Source organism: Ipomoea nil, unplaced genomic scaffold (assembly GCF_001879475.1).
Source record: "Ipomoea nil cultivar Tokyo-kokei standard unplaced genomic scaffold, Asagao_1.1 scaffold2159, whole genome shotgun sequence".
Taxonomy (NCBI): domain Eukaryota; kingdom Viridiplantae; phylum Streptophyta; class Magnoliopsida; order Solanales; family Convolvulaceae; genus Ipomoea; species Ipomoea nil.
In genome coordinates, this window is record NW_017618587.1 from 1,105,048 (window position 1) to 1,121,515 (window position 16,468).

General features: G+C 33.2%; 1 protein-coding gene and 1 pseudogene across 1 annotated transcript; one reads left to right on the forward strand and one right to left on the reverse strand.

The window, feature by feature from the left end:
• Positions 1-3,091: 3,091 nt before the first annotated feature.
• On the reverse strand, positions 3,092-3,556 carry LOC109149178. Its single transcript, XM_019296840.1, has one exon. The coding sequence runs from the start codon at positions 3,554-3,556 to the stop codon at positions 3,092-3,094; it is 465 nt and encodes a 154-aa protein (XP_019152385.1).
• Positions 3,557-11,089: 7,533 nt separating this feature from the next.
• On the forward strand, positions 11,090-16,009 carry LOC109149402 (annotated as a pseudogene).
• The last annotated feature ends 459 nt before the right edge of the window (positions 16,010-16,468 follow it).

Consider the following 16,468-nt stretch of genomic DNA (forward strand, 5'->3'; position numbering starts at 1 on the left):
GTTTGAATATTAGGGTTAAAAGTTTATCCAAATTTGACATGAAATTCAAAATTTTGTTATAAATATGATGGTAAATTATATATGAACTATTAAATATATTTCATAATAATATATTATATTAATCTTCAAAACTATATGTTAGTGTTTTTGTCTTATTTTTAGTTTGATTGTATAAAAATAATACGCAAATAATAAAATTAATAAAAAATTAAATATAAAAGGAAAAAATTGGGCAAACTCAAACTAACCCAAAATGATTTCGCACAAATCAAACATATCTTAATTATTATTGAGTTAATATCAAATTTTAAAAAATGTCACCCAAACTTCTCATACATCCAAAATAAAATGCTGAAAACACATGAATCTAATCAATGCTTACTCATTTTCAAAAAAAATCAATGCTTACTCCTAGTAAAGACAAATATTGATAGTATATCATATAATATAAAAAGCACTCGGTATATAATACATAATTATACCCGATATATAAAAGATAACAATATCAATTAACACCTTAAAATTTTCCTATACCAACAACCACAACAAAAATACAAGTTAAATTAATACCACTTTTACAAACTTTTAGCCTTTAACTATTAATTTGATAACTTTTAATTATTCAAATTTTTAAATTCATAAAATTTAATTCAAAATTTTATGACTTGTAAGCAGGTAAAATTTGTTAAGGGTCCATCAATATATCATATATATATCCTAAACTAAAATTTGTTAAGGGTCCATCAATATATCATATATATATCCTAAACTTTAGGGAGACAGCCTAAAAGGTATTATTATATTATATCACAACTCCAAAAATGAAAATATTGTGCTGAGGTCCCCACCCTTATTAGAGATATATATACGTACCAAATAACCCTTTTCACATAAATGAATGCTTTTGCCCAATCTGGAAAGTAGCATATAAATTTCAACTTTAATCATTTTATTATTTCAATTTCTTTCCAATTTCAAATATTTTAGTTTTTTGAATATCATGACACTTCAATGGCTATGGAGTGTGAAATATTTCACAAATTATTTTCAAAATTTGTATTAATTAATGTTCTATTCCTAGACTAATATAGATTCGACTATTACATTTGAAGGGTCTAACTTACTAATCCAAATTTGACCCAGATTACGGTCACAATTAACTTGGTAACTACAAGTCAAGTTCGTCAGACATTTGATTTTGTAATCACAAAGTTCTAAATTCGACTTCTCGTGAAAACTATCTATTGGCATTATTGGTTTGAGTCGATCAGCTATTAGCAATCTAGGGCTGGTTTACCTCCTTATGATCCTTTGTCAACTATAATTACAATGCTTAGTGCACGCCTTTAAGTAGTGTTTGCAGATTTTGTGTAAATCAAAGTCCGACATTTATTAGTTGAGGGGAAATTTAACCTAATTTGTAGCAATTTGACGAATTATAGGGTTGGAAGCTTTGGTGAGCATGAGTCTTTGACTGATAGAAATCAAAGGTGGGTTGTTTAATTAGCCCACCAACCATTGTCCTGTTTATCTAGCTTGACCAAAAATATGATTTTTTTTTTTTTTAAGGAAGAACTTTTTGTTTTTTTTTTTGGTGTTGACATAAAATGATGAAATTATTAACCCAAAATAGAAGTCTTTGTTTTGAGATAATGAAGTGTGCTGTGTTGTAAAGTGTGTATATAGGTGACTGATATGATCTTTCTAGTGCATGGGGGCAGATGGAGGATGGGGATTATCTGATCTTTCTAGGGCATGGGCAGATGGAGGGTGAGGATTGGATGTGTGAAGAATAATTAATTAATAAAATTGTGAAAATTAAAGAAATATTAGGAAAGGTGGGTGGTGGCAATTGATTGGGGGTGCATGGGGGATGGGGGTTGGATGGATTATGGTTGAGAGTTAGGTTCATCATCCATGCACATCCACAACCTCTCTTCTTTTGTGTCCATTATTATTATTCCTAGGTTTAAGTGTTTAACTAATCATGTTCCTATCATCAACCCTCAACTACATATAATACGTGGTGCGTGGAATACTGAACGATATACAAATTGAAAAAATAAATCGTCATTAACATAGTAGGTTATAACAGTTAAAAAATATATTGTTAATAATAGTTAAATAAAGTAAAATTGATTGATAAGTTAACTATTTTATGGACGGAAGTATATATATGGATTGTGTAGCAATGGGACCATGCTTTTTATTCCTAACTATTCAGTCATTATTTCCAGCAAGCCTGCAGTGCTCCTATTAAATTCTATGTTTCAATTCCTTACCCCATTTGGGTGTTTTCATTCCCACCGTTAAACCAACCTAACTCAATCCATCTGCTCCGCCCACACACTTCACCCACCACTTTTGACCTTTACATTTGATTGCTGGCCAGATTGTGCATCACATATTCACATATACAACACTGCCCATCATAACTTATAAGACCATCTCCAACCCAAAACACTAAATTCTGCATCAAATTTTATATTAAAAAGAATATTTCTAATATATTTTTACACCAAATTTTTTTCATCTCCAACCCATTTACAACAAATTTTAATCCTACACTAAAATAATTTATATTTTCATAAATTAAAAGTTTATATTTATACTTTTATTATTTTAATTAATATAACATATAGATGTAGTTTAATGTAATTTAATAAATTAAACTTTAATTATGTTTTATGTAATTTTATTTTTAATTAAATTATATTCAATATTAGTCTTGTTTTAATATAAGATCTTTCTAATGATATAACTTTTTTAAAATAATATACAATTTATTTTAAATATTTAACAAAATATGTAAATATATAAAAAGGGAAAATCAACGATTTGGTCCCTCAATTATTAGCGAAATATCAATGTAGTCCCTTAATCGCGAAATCATCGATTTAGTCCCTGGAAATAACTGTTTTTAGTTGATTTGGCCCCTCCGACCGTTTCCCGTTGAAAATTCGGCGAGAGCTCCGATTTGCCATGGGCAATTTGGTCTTTTCACCCCATATTCTTCCTCCACCGACCCTTTAATGCAGTTTCTTTCAGACATTGTCACAAACACTTGGAAGACACTTTTCCAGCGAAGAATTTACACACCAACGCATGCTTCAAGCTCAGCAAGACCCATCCGATGCATGAATAGTGTCATGATTATCAAAGCCCAGACACCGGTATTGCTCCAGCCACCGGGAATGAGATGCAATTCCGGTCCTTCAAATGCTGCAATCCAATGCCCAACTGCAACCCCAGCACAGAATAACAGCTTCTGAAAATTAGGAAGGTTAATATCCCACTTGGGATCGTGCTCTCTTGGGAAGAAATCACCATATAGACGTTTCCGAACACTCACATTGAAGAAAAAGAAGTAATGGTATACGAAAAAGAACACGAATGGCCATCCTTCGAGAAATCCATTGAAGTGAGCAGGTGGGACTAATGTCAGCCAAGTAAATGCCGAAGTAACAATGGCAAGTTGCTCAAACACATTGGCATCACCGCGCAAATGTTTGTTAAGGCAATAAAACCCGTATGCTGCAATCCCAATCGCCGCCATCCATGGCCAGAACAGCCAACTCCAGCTAAAATATACATCCAGAAGAATGGATTGAACACTACATTGACAATCCACTTAGGCACTGCAATTGCAATTGCAATCACCACAGACCACTTGCACAAGTCCAAGGGGGTCAGCTGAGAAAAGCTTGATTTTATCAATTCGGCAGAGAGATTTTTCAGGCTTTCCAGGAACAAGGTCAGCTGAGAAAAGTTTGATTTTATCAATTGCACAGAGTGATTTCTCAGGCTATTCAAGAACGGGGTCAGCTCAGAAATGTTTGATTTTATCGATTCCATCGAGAGATTTCTCAGGCTATTCCTGAACATGATCCCATCATCAGTCTTTTCAGTTGAGTGTGAACCGGAGCATTTCAATGGCAGTAAAGAAACACGTTCAGACGGTTTCTGTAATGTCAGAAAAGAACTCAAATGGGTCTTGCTGAGCTTGAAGCATGCGTTGGTGTGTAAATTCTTCGCTGGAAAAGTGTCTTCCAAGTGTTTGTGTTTGTGACAGGGTCGGTGGAGGAATAATATGGGGTGAAAAGACCAAATTGCCCATGGCAAATCGGAGCTCTCGCCGGATTTTCAACGGGAAACGGTCGGAGGGGCCAAATCAACTAAAAACAGTTATTTCCAGGGACTAAATCGATGATTTCGCGATTAAGGGACTACATTGATATTTCGCTAACAATTGAGGGACCAAATCGTTGATTTTTCCTATATAAAAATAAAAAAGGATACAAAAGGAATTATAAAAGAAGATAAAGGACAAAGCAGGGACAAAATAGGAAGAAAAGAGTAGTCAGCAAATGGCGTTGATGAACAGTGATGCGCCATATTGTTCATCAACACCAAATTATTTGGTGTTTTGGCGTCCCATTGGAGCCCTGTTTTGCTGCTTTACGCCAAACTTTTTGGGGATTTGGCGATTTGCCGTCTCCTTGGAGATGGCCTAAGTTTCTAACTCGATTTAATAAGTTACCATATATAAGAAATCAATATATAAAAGATAGGTCCTGTTTGGTAAATGGTTGTTAGCTAATAGCTGATTTGGTTAATTAGATGGTATAACTAGTTAATAACATTAGTTGATTGTAGGAAGATGTTTGGTAAATTAGTTGTTAGCTGATAGCTGTTTGGTATAATTTTTTTTCTCAAAAAGTTAATTGGAAAAGCTGCTTTGAGCAGCTTTTTGAATTTTAGCATTTCAGAATTGACATTTTTTAACCAAATTAAATAATTAATAGGAGTCAAATAAACCAAAATGGCCAATATTTTACCAAACAGTGTCATAGTGAAAACATATTAGTATATATAATTTATGTGATTCAACTATTTGCTAGCATTACGATTTTCTTTTACTTCTCCTTTGTGTTTCAATCACTCCCAATATATCGAGTATGCAGTTGTATTGCTGTGTTTGAGTACAAGATTGAGTGTGCCTCTGTCTGTCATAAGGTCAAATATGTATACTAATCACAAGCCCTTAGGGTTGGGGTTCAACCTTTTGGAAGAATGTATACTAACCACAATAATAACTCCTATGCTTAGTGTGTGTATCGGCCGGAGCTTGTAATAACTACGACGCCCCAATAACTATGCACTCTCCTCTCAAGTATTCACACCCTTCATAACTTTACTCATTTAATTAGGCGGTGTTCTGTAATAATATCATATATTTTGAGTCGACTCTCTGTGTCGGGTCTGAAACCAATTATCCTGTCACCCGCATTCATAATTTTAATGACCCTCTGACCTGCAATAGTGATCCATCCGACCATTATTGTTTGTTGATATCGGTTGGTGTTAATACTCAACTTAGATTGTTGCAATTGTTTGCCTCTTCTACCTTCTTAGAGTAACCCCATTTGTTGGGATTTTTAAAAGGTTTTTGTCAGTGTGATTAGCAAGAGGAGAGAAAGAACAAAAACAAAATGAAAAAAATAAAAGGAAAACAACTATAACAAGGAAGCAATTTTAAACAAATTTAAAGCTTTTACGCAACTTCTGGGCACATATATTGTGCTCAACACGCGAGACAAAAGAATACTTTTTTCCTTTTCTCTTTGCAGGCCCATATAAAACTTAGCTTGATCTTTTAGGGAGAATTCAATTTTTATCTTGTATCTTCTCTTTCTTCCACATAAACATGATAAAAATAAATAAATAAATAAATAAAACTAATGAAAAATTGCTCTTATATATCAATAAAAAAATATTTTTAAAAATTCAACTAGACATACTCCTCCCAATCACTTGGTGTTGCCACAAATATATAGTGTCCTAACTCCCAATGTGTGTATGTTGCTGAAACGTGAAAACCTGAAATGGATATTTTAATATGTAATAATGAACATTGGGCAAACTCTCACTGATTTCTGCACGTACCAACAACAAATATATATGTTCTAATTAAAAAATAATTATTCTGGCAATTAACGACAAGAACTCGGAGACAAGATCATGATCGAGATTGTGAACATTTGTTGTATTATTTATGTGAGTATGGGGCAGGAAGATAGATCCATCATGAACCATGAGGTTAGCATGTAGGTTGGCATGAAAAACGAGACAATAATAAGCTACTACAACTGAGACCCGAAAGGGATGATAAGTGAGTGAAATATAATTTTTGTACTAAAATATCATTAATTATTCAATTATTATTATCAACATTTTCTTGATCAGGTCCGTTGCACAAAATTTTTCTAGTGCGATTTATCTCACCTATGTGGTTTGTAAGCTATTACAAGAAGCATGATATATTCAGAGCATTTTTTTTTTATTTACGGCAAAATCCCCAGTCAAATGTACATAGTAAATACCCTCTAAATAAAGTCTGCCTTGTGATTTTGTGTATTTATGTAGACGATTTTATACATTTATTATATATATAGAGACACACTAATAATGATGATGAATTATGTTGTTGGCATAATTATTAACAACATATAATTTATACAAATCTAATAAGAGCTAATAATGTTAGGCTCTTAAGTGGAACAAACAAATGTTGGTAGTAGCTGTTTCTTAAAATGAATGATTCATATTATTTTAATTTTAGTATTTTTAATGATTTTCCTTATTTACCATCTATTATATTATTTTCGTCCCTTAAATAACCCTAAATTCCGTTAGTATAAATTTTAATAACGGAATATTCCGTTAACTATTTATTATTCTTAACATACTCATTAATTTATATAAGAAATGTCTTAGTTTCGAACCTCATCACAGTTAAAGTTGTCATAATTGTTAAACATATATTATAGATATGTTAAAATGTATTAAAAATATAATATAAAATTTAACATAAACTTTGGTCAAATAATTAGCCCGACTAAATATATAGCATTCAAAGTTGAGCATCAAAAGATTATAAATCTGGAACTTTAAAAATCATTTAATTTTCTTGATTTAAAAAAAAAAAATTATGTTAGGTTTTTTTTTTTTTTTTTTTTTTTTTTTTTTTTTTTTTTTACGTTTAATTAATATTCTTTTGATTATATTTAAAACAAAACTTAATATTTCAATTATGCATTTGCATTATTGGAATGATTTGGGTCATTATGGTATTAATATTGTTTGTATTTTTTTTTATAATGGTAGAATTGTACATTACTTTACAAATATTATACTATTGTTTTTTTAACAGACAAAATTGTTCTTACATCATTGTCAAACATGCGCGGTCTAACTACAAAGTTGTTGATCATAAATGCAATTACACATGGATTCTAAAATGGTAGGACCATTTTCTAAATAATTGACAATGTTAACATCCTACTAGCTTCAATTGAACAAGTTTATACACAATTTGGGCTATTTTGGCCCACTTTGTTTGCTACCGCTAGAGAATTTGTGCGTAAGTGTGACAATTGTCAAAGGACCGGCAACATTAGAAGAAGACATGAGATGCCTCAAAAGGGTATACTTGAAGTGGATTTGTTTGATGTGTGGGGATGGACTTCATGGGTCCATTTCCTCATTCTTTGGGAATGAGTATATCCTTGTAGCAGCAGATTATGTGTCAAAGTGGGTAGAAGCAATTGCAACTCCGAGGAATGACTCAAAGACCGTGATCAAATTTGTCAAGAAGAATATATTTTCCCGATTTAGCATGTCAAGAGCTTTCATAACCGATAATGGCACACATTTTTACAACAAGCTCTTAGAGAAACTTCTTCTCAAGTATGATATTCATCATCGGCTATCTACGCCCTACCATTCACAACCGTTCAATACATGACATTTTCTCTGCTGGCACGTGGCCCCGTGTTACTTTCTTTTAATCGTGATGGAAACTTGTCTTTTTATAGGTTGGAATGGAGACTTGCTTTATTTTTGTTTTACAATGGGGGAGCACTAATAAGGTTTCATTTTTGCTTTGTAGCGTGTCTTTGGAGGTAAAAGGTTATTTGACGCTGCGTTGCTCACTTAAATTATCCTCAGGAATGCACAGCATCCGTGCATCTTTCTGCCCCCTACTGTCCCTTGAAAAGGGATAATATATTGGTATGGTGCTTTGCTTTATTGGATTTCTTTGAGAATCATTTTACTTAATGTCCCACTAAAACTCCTCTTCTGTTATTGTATTAACAAGCTATAGGTATACATGAATCCTACATTCTGGGAAAACTCCCACAGCTACTGTAAGTAGTACTTAACTAGTCAGGATGCCACATGAATGCAAGGTCATGGTCTCATGGATATCCACTCATAGGTATTGCTTGGAACCACGGTGACAACACATCAGCAATACACATTCCAGAAGTTTAGGTATAATTATTCGAGCATTCACCTTTTTTTTTTTTTTACTAAAAATGTCAACAAAATTTAGCAGATAAGGAGTGACAATGTTCAATGCAAACTGAATCTGAAGGAATAACATGTAGAGAATTGTAAATAGTCGTTATTTGGATTTAGCCTTTAAATTCTTAACTGAGTATTAATCAAAGGAGAAACAAAATTAAGTGATGATCAATTGAAGAACTAAAATAATTATATCATAATTATAATTGATAACTAAAGAAAACATAACATTATAGTAATGTAGTTGGTAAATAGGTTATTAATGTAACTACAAGTAACTTTAAGTTATATACTCCCAATCTTATCTTATCTTATCTTATCTTATCTTATCTTATCTTACTATATATAATAGCAAAATGTTTATGCCATGTTGTTTTCCCGCCCAAATGAAACGGTGGCGTTCCATAGAAATACAGGCTGATGTGGAAAGCATTTGTTGCATGCGCCAGTGATATTTAATGTGTTCAATTTTAGATATTTTCTTCAATTTTCAATATAATACATTATCTTATATTTAATATGCCTGTTGAGTTTTTCAATGCCAGTTGCTTATTTATTTTCAATACAACAAAAATACAATGATTATTATTTATTGTTGAGCCTATTCATCAGTCTAAATAATAATAATTTCTTAATACTAAAACTTTAATTTGTTACACTCTATTAGACCAGAATTCAAATAAAAATCTCAAAATAACAATAATTACAGAATACTCACAGTTTCATTTTTAAAACACGCATGGAAAACTGTTCTAACCTCCTAAGGATATTAATAACAAACCATTAATGCTTAATGCATATACAAAATACATATATGAACATGTGCACACCCAAAAATATAGTATAAATAGTGCACTAATCTGGCATTGTACACACAAACGAAACATTCTACAGGAACAAACTCCGCGAAATCAGATTGAAATGCCATCCCAATTACCTCCTTGCTTCGCAAGTTAGCCCTCTCCACACCAGGAGAGCAATCCGGGTGCGTTTGGTCAGAACTTATGAGGTCCCTGAATTATGTCGAGGAGCAACAAGCACAATTATGACAAAGAGGGAAGGTTAATACAGATTGTATATATACTCATTTGGATATGCAGGTTTTCGTTTGTACTAATTTTGTTTTTGTTTTTTGTTTTTGTTTTGTTTTTTTTTTTTTTTGTGTTATATAGGGTATAGTACATACATTACTATTTATTACTAATAGTAATTCAGAATGTAATTACAATGGTAGGAACGATAATGATTTTCAAGGTTACAATCAAAAAGGAAAATGTACAAGTAAAATTATGGTTATGCTTTTCTTGTCATGAGAATTTTAAATGATGAGAATATTGTTGCTACATAGTGCTCAGCACTAGATGCTGATCAAGAGACAGAGATGCTGATCAAGAGACAGACTTGAAGAATATGTGGATGACGACTCAGATAATATAATACTATACGATTACCATTTAAAACCTAGATGATATGATATCTTAATTTGACTGACTATGTTTTAAGTTCCTAACTTTGTTTTTATAATAATCTATAAGATGCATCAGGAGAGCTGATGAAGTTAACTCTCCAAACAATGCTTTACAGCAAACAAACGAATAAGGAGAGCAGGAATTTAGTCCTTTGACCAAAAGAAGTCTATTGGACCAATTTTCTTCGACTCAGACAGTGAAGAAAGGAAGACTTACAACATTAACAAGGAGAAACTTTCCTAGAAGGACATTGGTTTTCCAGAATAAAAACATTTAAGAATATTTTATATTCATCGGACTTGGATTTTATGTGAACAAAACATGTTTTGTTTTCTAGGCTGCATTTTGAAATATTATATGCACCATGTGAAGAAATATTTACTGTTTTGGTCCAATATGTTATATCTCTTTATACTCAAAATTGCAGGTGCTTCAACTAGAACAATGTACCAGTTTAAAGTTCCAGACATAGTATAGGACATGAGAGATTATTAAGCCTTATTTTGACTCAATATCTACATTTGTTACTAATTTTTACTACAGCAGTTCTTTACACTACTAATTTTTAAAATATCTACGTTGGTTACTTTTGAATACTTCTAACTCCACAACTATTTGTTATTTAATAATGTTAATTTGTAAATTATTTGTTATTTAATAATATTTTTTTTTCTGTTTTTATTAGTATTATTATACGGTAATCTTAAATTATTAAGAGGCCAAATTTAATGACCGTGCATCGCTCGGGAAACTTACTAGTTACTTAAGTAAAAGTCATATTCTACCGTGCAATCAAAAATGAATTTAGATTAAATAAGATTTCACAAGAGTCTTTAAAAGAAAATCAACAAAGAGACAATATATTAATTAATGAACTGCAAAATGCACACAGGAAGAGAAGACTCCCAAACTATATTACTAAATTGGGTCGATGACAAGGCGTGGGCAAGATTTACCATATTAAATTACAAAATTGAATTAGTACATAAGTCTAGAATTATATTAAATCACAAAAATCGTTTAGAACAAAATTAAGAAAAACCAACATTATCGAAGACCGGTATTAACTCATTTGTATTTTTACTTGGCATACGGGGCCACGGGCGATGGCGGGATTTTTATTATATATGGGACCTCATTTTCCTTTTACAGAACTTCGCGGGACCACTTTGATATTTTGGAGAAGGTAAGGGGTCAAACTAATATTACTAGAGAGTTTACACCTGGAACGCTGAAAAACGGAACTGAAGAAAAGAGGCGGGAAAGGAAGGATCACTAGAAAAGGATAAAATGATATTTTCGCAGCGAAACTAATTGTACAACATGGTGAACCTGATTCTCTAGTCCTGAGTCGCCCGATCGAGGTTCGCTTCGTCAATCGGTCACGAATTGCTTATATAAATTGCTCAAGCGATCTCGGAATCGTCTTCGATCTGGAAAGCGGAGAGTGTACGGTGATTGGCGGAGAGTCCATCCTGAGTTCTTAGGATGGCGGAGGCGGAGACCGAGAAGAGCTTGCCTGCAAATGATGTACGGGAGGAGAATGTCAAAAAGAAGAAGGTCGTCGGTACAGATCCTGAGTTCTTAAGTTGTATGCTTCAGTCTTCGCCCGCCGATTCCGATCATAATTACATCGGAATTTGCCGACTTCTTCTCTACCGCAAAGCCGAGTCCGGTGTTCTCCGCCGCAAAGTACGGTTTGTTTTCATTTTTTTTTTTTTTTTCAAAGCATTGCTCCGTACTAATTATATTGCTGCACGAAAATAATTGTCTGTTTTCATCTCTGGAATGTGATATATTACTACCGTCTAGGTCTAAGCTAAAATTTATATGTTCAAAAAATGAGAAGTGTAGTAGCAATTGCAGGTTTTATTTCGCTCATTTTACTACAACTTACATAGAAGACCACCTAGAGAATGCAGTTCTATGATGTCACTATGCAATGCTGCATTATGCTAGTAAGTGCCACATCTTGCATGCTGCTAGTCATAGTTTGACCTCTGTAACCTTATGCTATCATTGTCCTGATTGTTCTACATATCCTAATAATTAATATAGAGTGGAATTTGCTAGTGACAGAAATAGTGATTGAAAATTGAAAAGTTGAGTTCATTGAATGTTTAGTATGTTGATGACCTTGGCTACTGCTTCTTAAAGACATAAATGCAGGTAAAAATTCAGATAGAAAGCTGGAATCCATTTTTGGGGAGTTTTGGGTGGGGGAAGGTTTCAGGGTATCATTGAAGGAGCAGCAGTCATAAGGAAACAATCCTATTTACTTTCTGAATTCATTGTTGCTTCTTGTGGTATATGCTTCATTCATGTTCTTAATTACACAAAAGAATGACTTTGTAGCACTTCATTGCATTGAGGGATTGGAGATGCAATGGAAAAGGTTATGTGGCATATCGTAATTTCATTAACCGGCCAAGGAATTGGGAAACTTTGCAGATACCAAGCCGCCCAAGCACCCCAGGGAACAGGTGGTTGAGATCTATCCTTTCTTGTTGTATTGAAAGCTTAAATACATTTTATGAAGTCTCAAACTTTTACCATGAAACATGTTGCAATATTTTTCCTATCATTAATGCGTAAAGCATACCTTATAATCACCAGTATTTAATATGTATCATGATAATCAAAACTCAATACATTAGGGAATAACAAGTCTCTCAATAAAAAATATAGGGATAAGGCTCAAATAAGCCACCAAACTATTTGAGAAAATGCAATTGACCCCCCAAACTAAAAAAAAGCTCCAAATGAACACCTAAACTCAACAGAAAAGTGCAAGTGGCTATTTTAGCAGGTTGCCATTAACCTACTTTAGTTGGCATCTTATGTGTAAATTAACATTTATGTGGTGTCTCACTTGGCCCCTAATAATGATAATACTAATTATCACCTTTAGAGAACCATTTCCTTCTGCAACGACATAGCTAACAACCACGATAACCTTGCAGAAATGCAGACTATCTCTTGAAGTAGATCAGGTTCTTTACAGGTCTAGGATTGATTTAGTTATTTTCTTCACTTCTCTCATATCTTCAACCTCTACCCATTCACACACCCCAAAATCCCTAGCAAGCAAATAGAAACCTTTGTCCGCCATTTTTTTTTTCTCTCTCTCTCTCTCTCATCCCACTTCTCATATCTTCATAATTTTCTCCTCTCGTCCCACATCTGCTCATTCTTTAACCAAAAATTTTTAAAACACCTAAGTAGGTTCTTAGATGTTTGGAGTCTTGTATTTCACTTGCTATTAGCTTTTATGCTTCCATTCTTGTTTAATGGCAGCTATAATTTTTCATTCTTTGAACAAAAGTTTTATCTAGCACTGATTGCTTTTTGTACTATGGGAAAGTATATATTTTTTCTTGTTCTCCTGTTGGTGGGATCATTAGTTTCTTAATATGGTTGGGTCCTGGACTTGTGGTCTCTGTTGAAAGTGGTGAAAACTTATGTGAATGTGCAGCTTTCCTATTAATGACTCTTGTTGAAGTTTGTGTTCAATATAATCTGACATCAGGTTGATTTACTGGTTGATGCTTCAGTGGGCGATGGCTAACATCTCCGAGTTGACTATCTCATTTGTTTGAGCTGGACAGCTGGAGTTTTAACAGAGTGAGTACCACTTCTCTTTTTTCCTGCCAATCTCTCATCTAGCGTTTCACTTTCCTTATAGTGTGTTTGCTGTGTTGACTTCTTGTGGATAAATATAAAATAATAAATGCGTAACTTTTTAGACAGCTTAATATTTTATGCAAGTTGAGGTGAAAGACATGCTTCAATAGTATCAATAAGAGGTCTTTGAGCACATTGGTAACCTAGGCTACTTTTTCACTTTTTTAAAACATTGTCATGTCAACTTGTTTGGTACTTGCTTTATTTGCAGGACCGAGCAAGCATTGCTCAAAGTCAAACATTAAGTCGCACTACAAGTTTAAGCTCAAATGCAAGTGATAGTGATCGTTCTTGTCCTCGTAAAAAGTCTGAACCTGCATATTCCTTTGTTGGGATGCATTGCATCTTTGACAAATGCCAGGCCATGGGTGATTACTTTATCAAATGAAAATAGACTAATTTTCTGCAGTCCATTGCCATTTTACAACTGAACCATATATTTTCTGTTTTTAGTTACGGTCATAAAGTTTGGGCACATGAGTTCTGATCTACTTGCATATGGGGCATCCGATGGGAGCTTGACAGTGTGCACTGTATCCATGCCTCCTTCAATTCTTAAGCAGTTGACTGGACATACTAAAGATGTCACAGGTTGGATTAACTGGTATTGGGTTAAGCAGTCTTTTATTCAATCTTATAGAGAAATTGTTCAATAACCACTAGAAAGGAATTGTTTCAAAAGTAATATGTCACCATATGCGTTTTTTTTTTTTTTTTTTTTTTTTTTTTTTTAAATGAAGTTCAATTATGTGTGCATTTATCTTCTGTGCCTTCTCAGTGACTTCACTGAATGGTGTTGCTTTGTGGGAAACCAGTACATCAAAATGAAAAGCTTAATAATATATATGAAGTTATTATTCTCATGTTCTAAATTCTCACTCCTGTTGCTTTGTGGCAAATGACCAATATATTGCCTCATCTTCAATGGATAAAACTGTGAGAGTATGGGATATTTCCAAAGGCCTTTGCATTAAGGTGATATATGGTGTGTCATCACAACTATGTATACGATTTCATCCTGTAATTGGACATTAATGTTGTTCCTTGAATCTTAATGCAATTGTGACATTCTGAGTTAGCAGTAGCAATCATTCTATATTGCTGTTTGGCTTACAGGTCAATAATAACTTTCTTTCTGCTGGAAACTCAAAAAAAGAAATAAATGTGAGTATCCTATATTTTTTCCTTGCAATGAAGTCGTTCTGAAACAGCTTAGAACCCCACTTATATCTGGGCATAATCTTGAATTTAATTTTCTTTACCAAACTAAGATCTCAGTGTTACATCTCTTTCCTCATTGGGTTCTAAAATTTGCAACCGGTTGTAGGTGTTCAATTTTAGCACTGGGAGAACAATTAGCAAAACTGTCTTTGATGGTGAAGTAACTGCTATGGATCATGATCACACTGGTCAGCTTATTTTCTGTGGTGATGGTCAGGTTGCTGCTACTGACAGACCCTTGCTCCTGTTTCAATTTTTTGTGAAATGGTCCGTGGCGTAACATGTTTGACTTGTTGGTTATACAGGGCTGTCTATACGCAGTGTCGATGGACTCTTGTACAGGTGCGCTGTCTAGATCTCACCGACATCGGAGTGGCGGCAAATGTAGAGCAACGGTTACAACCGTTCAATACAGCACATTTTCTCTGCTGGCACGTGGCCCCGTGTTACTTTCTTTTTTAATCTTGATGGAAACTTGTCTTTTTATAGGTTGGCATGGAGACTTGCTTTATTTTTGTTTTACAATGGGGGAGCACTAATAAGGTTTCATTTTTGCTTTGTAGTGTGTCTTTGGAGGTAAAAGGTTATTTGACGCCGGGCGTTGCTCACTTAAATTGTCCTCACGAATGCACAGCATCTGTGCATCTTTCTGCCCCCTACTGTTCCTTGAAAAGGGAGAATACATTGGTACGGTGCTTTGCTTTATTGGATTTCTTTGAGAATCATTTTACTAAATGTCCCACTAAAACTCTTCTTTTATTGTATTGGAAGTAGTGATGATACAAATGTGTACTCCTATGATTTAACTCGGCCGAATCGTACATGTGTTAACAAGCTACAGGTATATATGAATTCTACATTCTGGGCTACTGTAAGTAGTACTTAACTAGTCAGGATAGCCACATGAATGCAGGGTCATGGATATCCACTCATAGGTATTGCTTGGAACCACGGTGAGAACTTGTTAGCTTCGTCTGATTTTTGGTGGCACCGTGATTGTATGGAAGAGAGCAAAGACGACCTGAAATCATCTTTTAAGTCTTCTTTTTTTTTTTTTTTGTAATTCAATGATTTTTATGTAACCTGCTCTGCATCTTGTTCACCTGTATAGACTAATTCTTCATTTTGTTATATATATATGTCGTGTTATGAGAACTCTTATCTATAAAAACCATAGTGTATAATGTATTAACAAATAGTGCGATACATACATGTATACTGTATCTATTTGTATATATATTGTATGTATATGTATGTATAATGTATCTATATGTATCTATTTGTATGTATAATGTATCTATATTGTATCTATATGTATATATTTGTATGTATACTGTATCTATATGTATCTATATGTATGTATACTGTATCTATATGTATCTATATGTATGTATACTGTATCTATATGTATCTATATGTATGTGTACTGTATCTATACTCTATACTATATCTATATGTATGTATAATGTATCTATATTGTATCTATATGTATATATAATGTATCTATATGTATATATACTGTATCTATTTGTATGTATACTGTGTCTATATGTATGTATACTGTATCTATACTGTATCAATATGTATGTATACTGTATCTATACATATATCTATATGTATCTATTTGTATATATATATATATATATATATATATATATATATATATATTGTATGTATACTGTATCTTGTATGTGTCAGTCATACACACACACACACACATATGC

Coding starts and splice junctions, on each gene's coding strand:
- LOC109149178 (XM_019296840.1), bottom strand. CDS start 3,556: ATGGCGGCGATTGGGATTGCAGCATACGGGTTTTATTGCCTTAACAAA.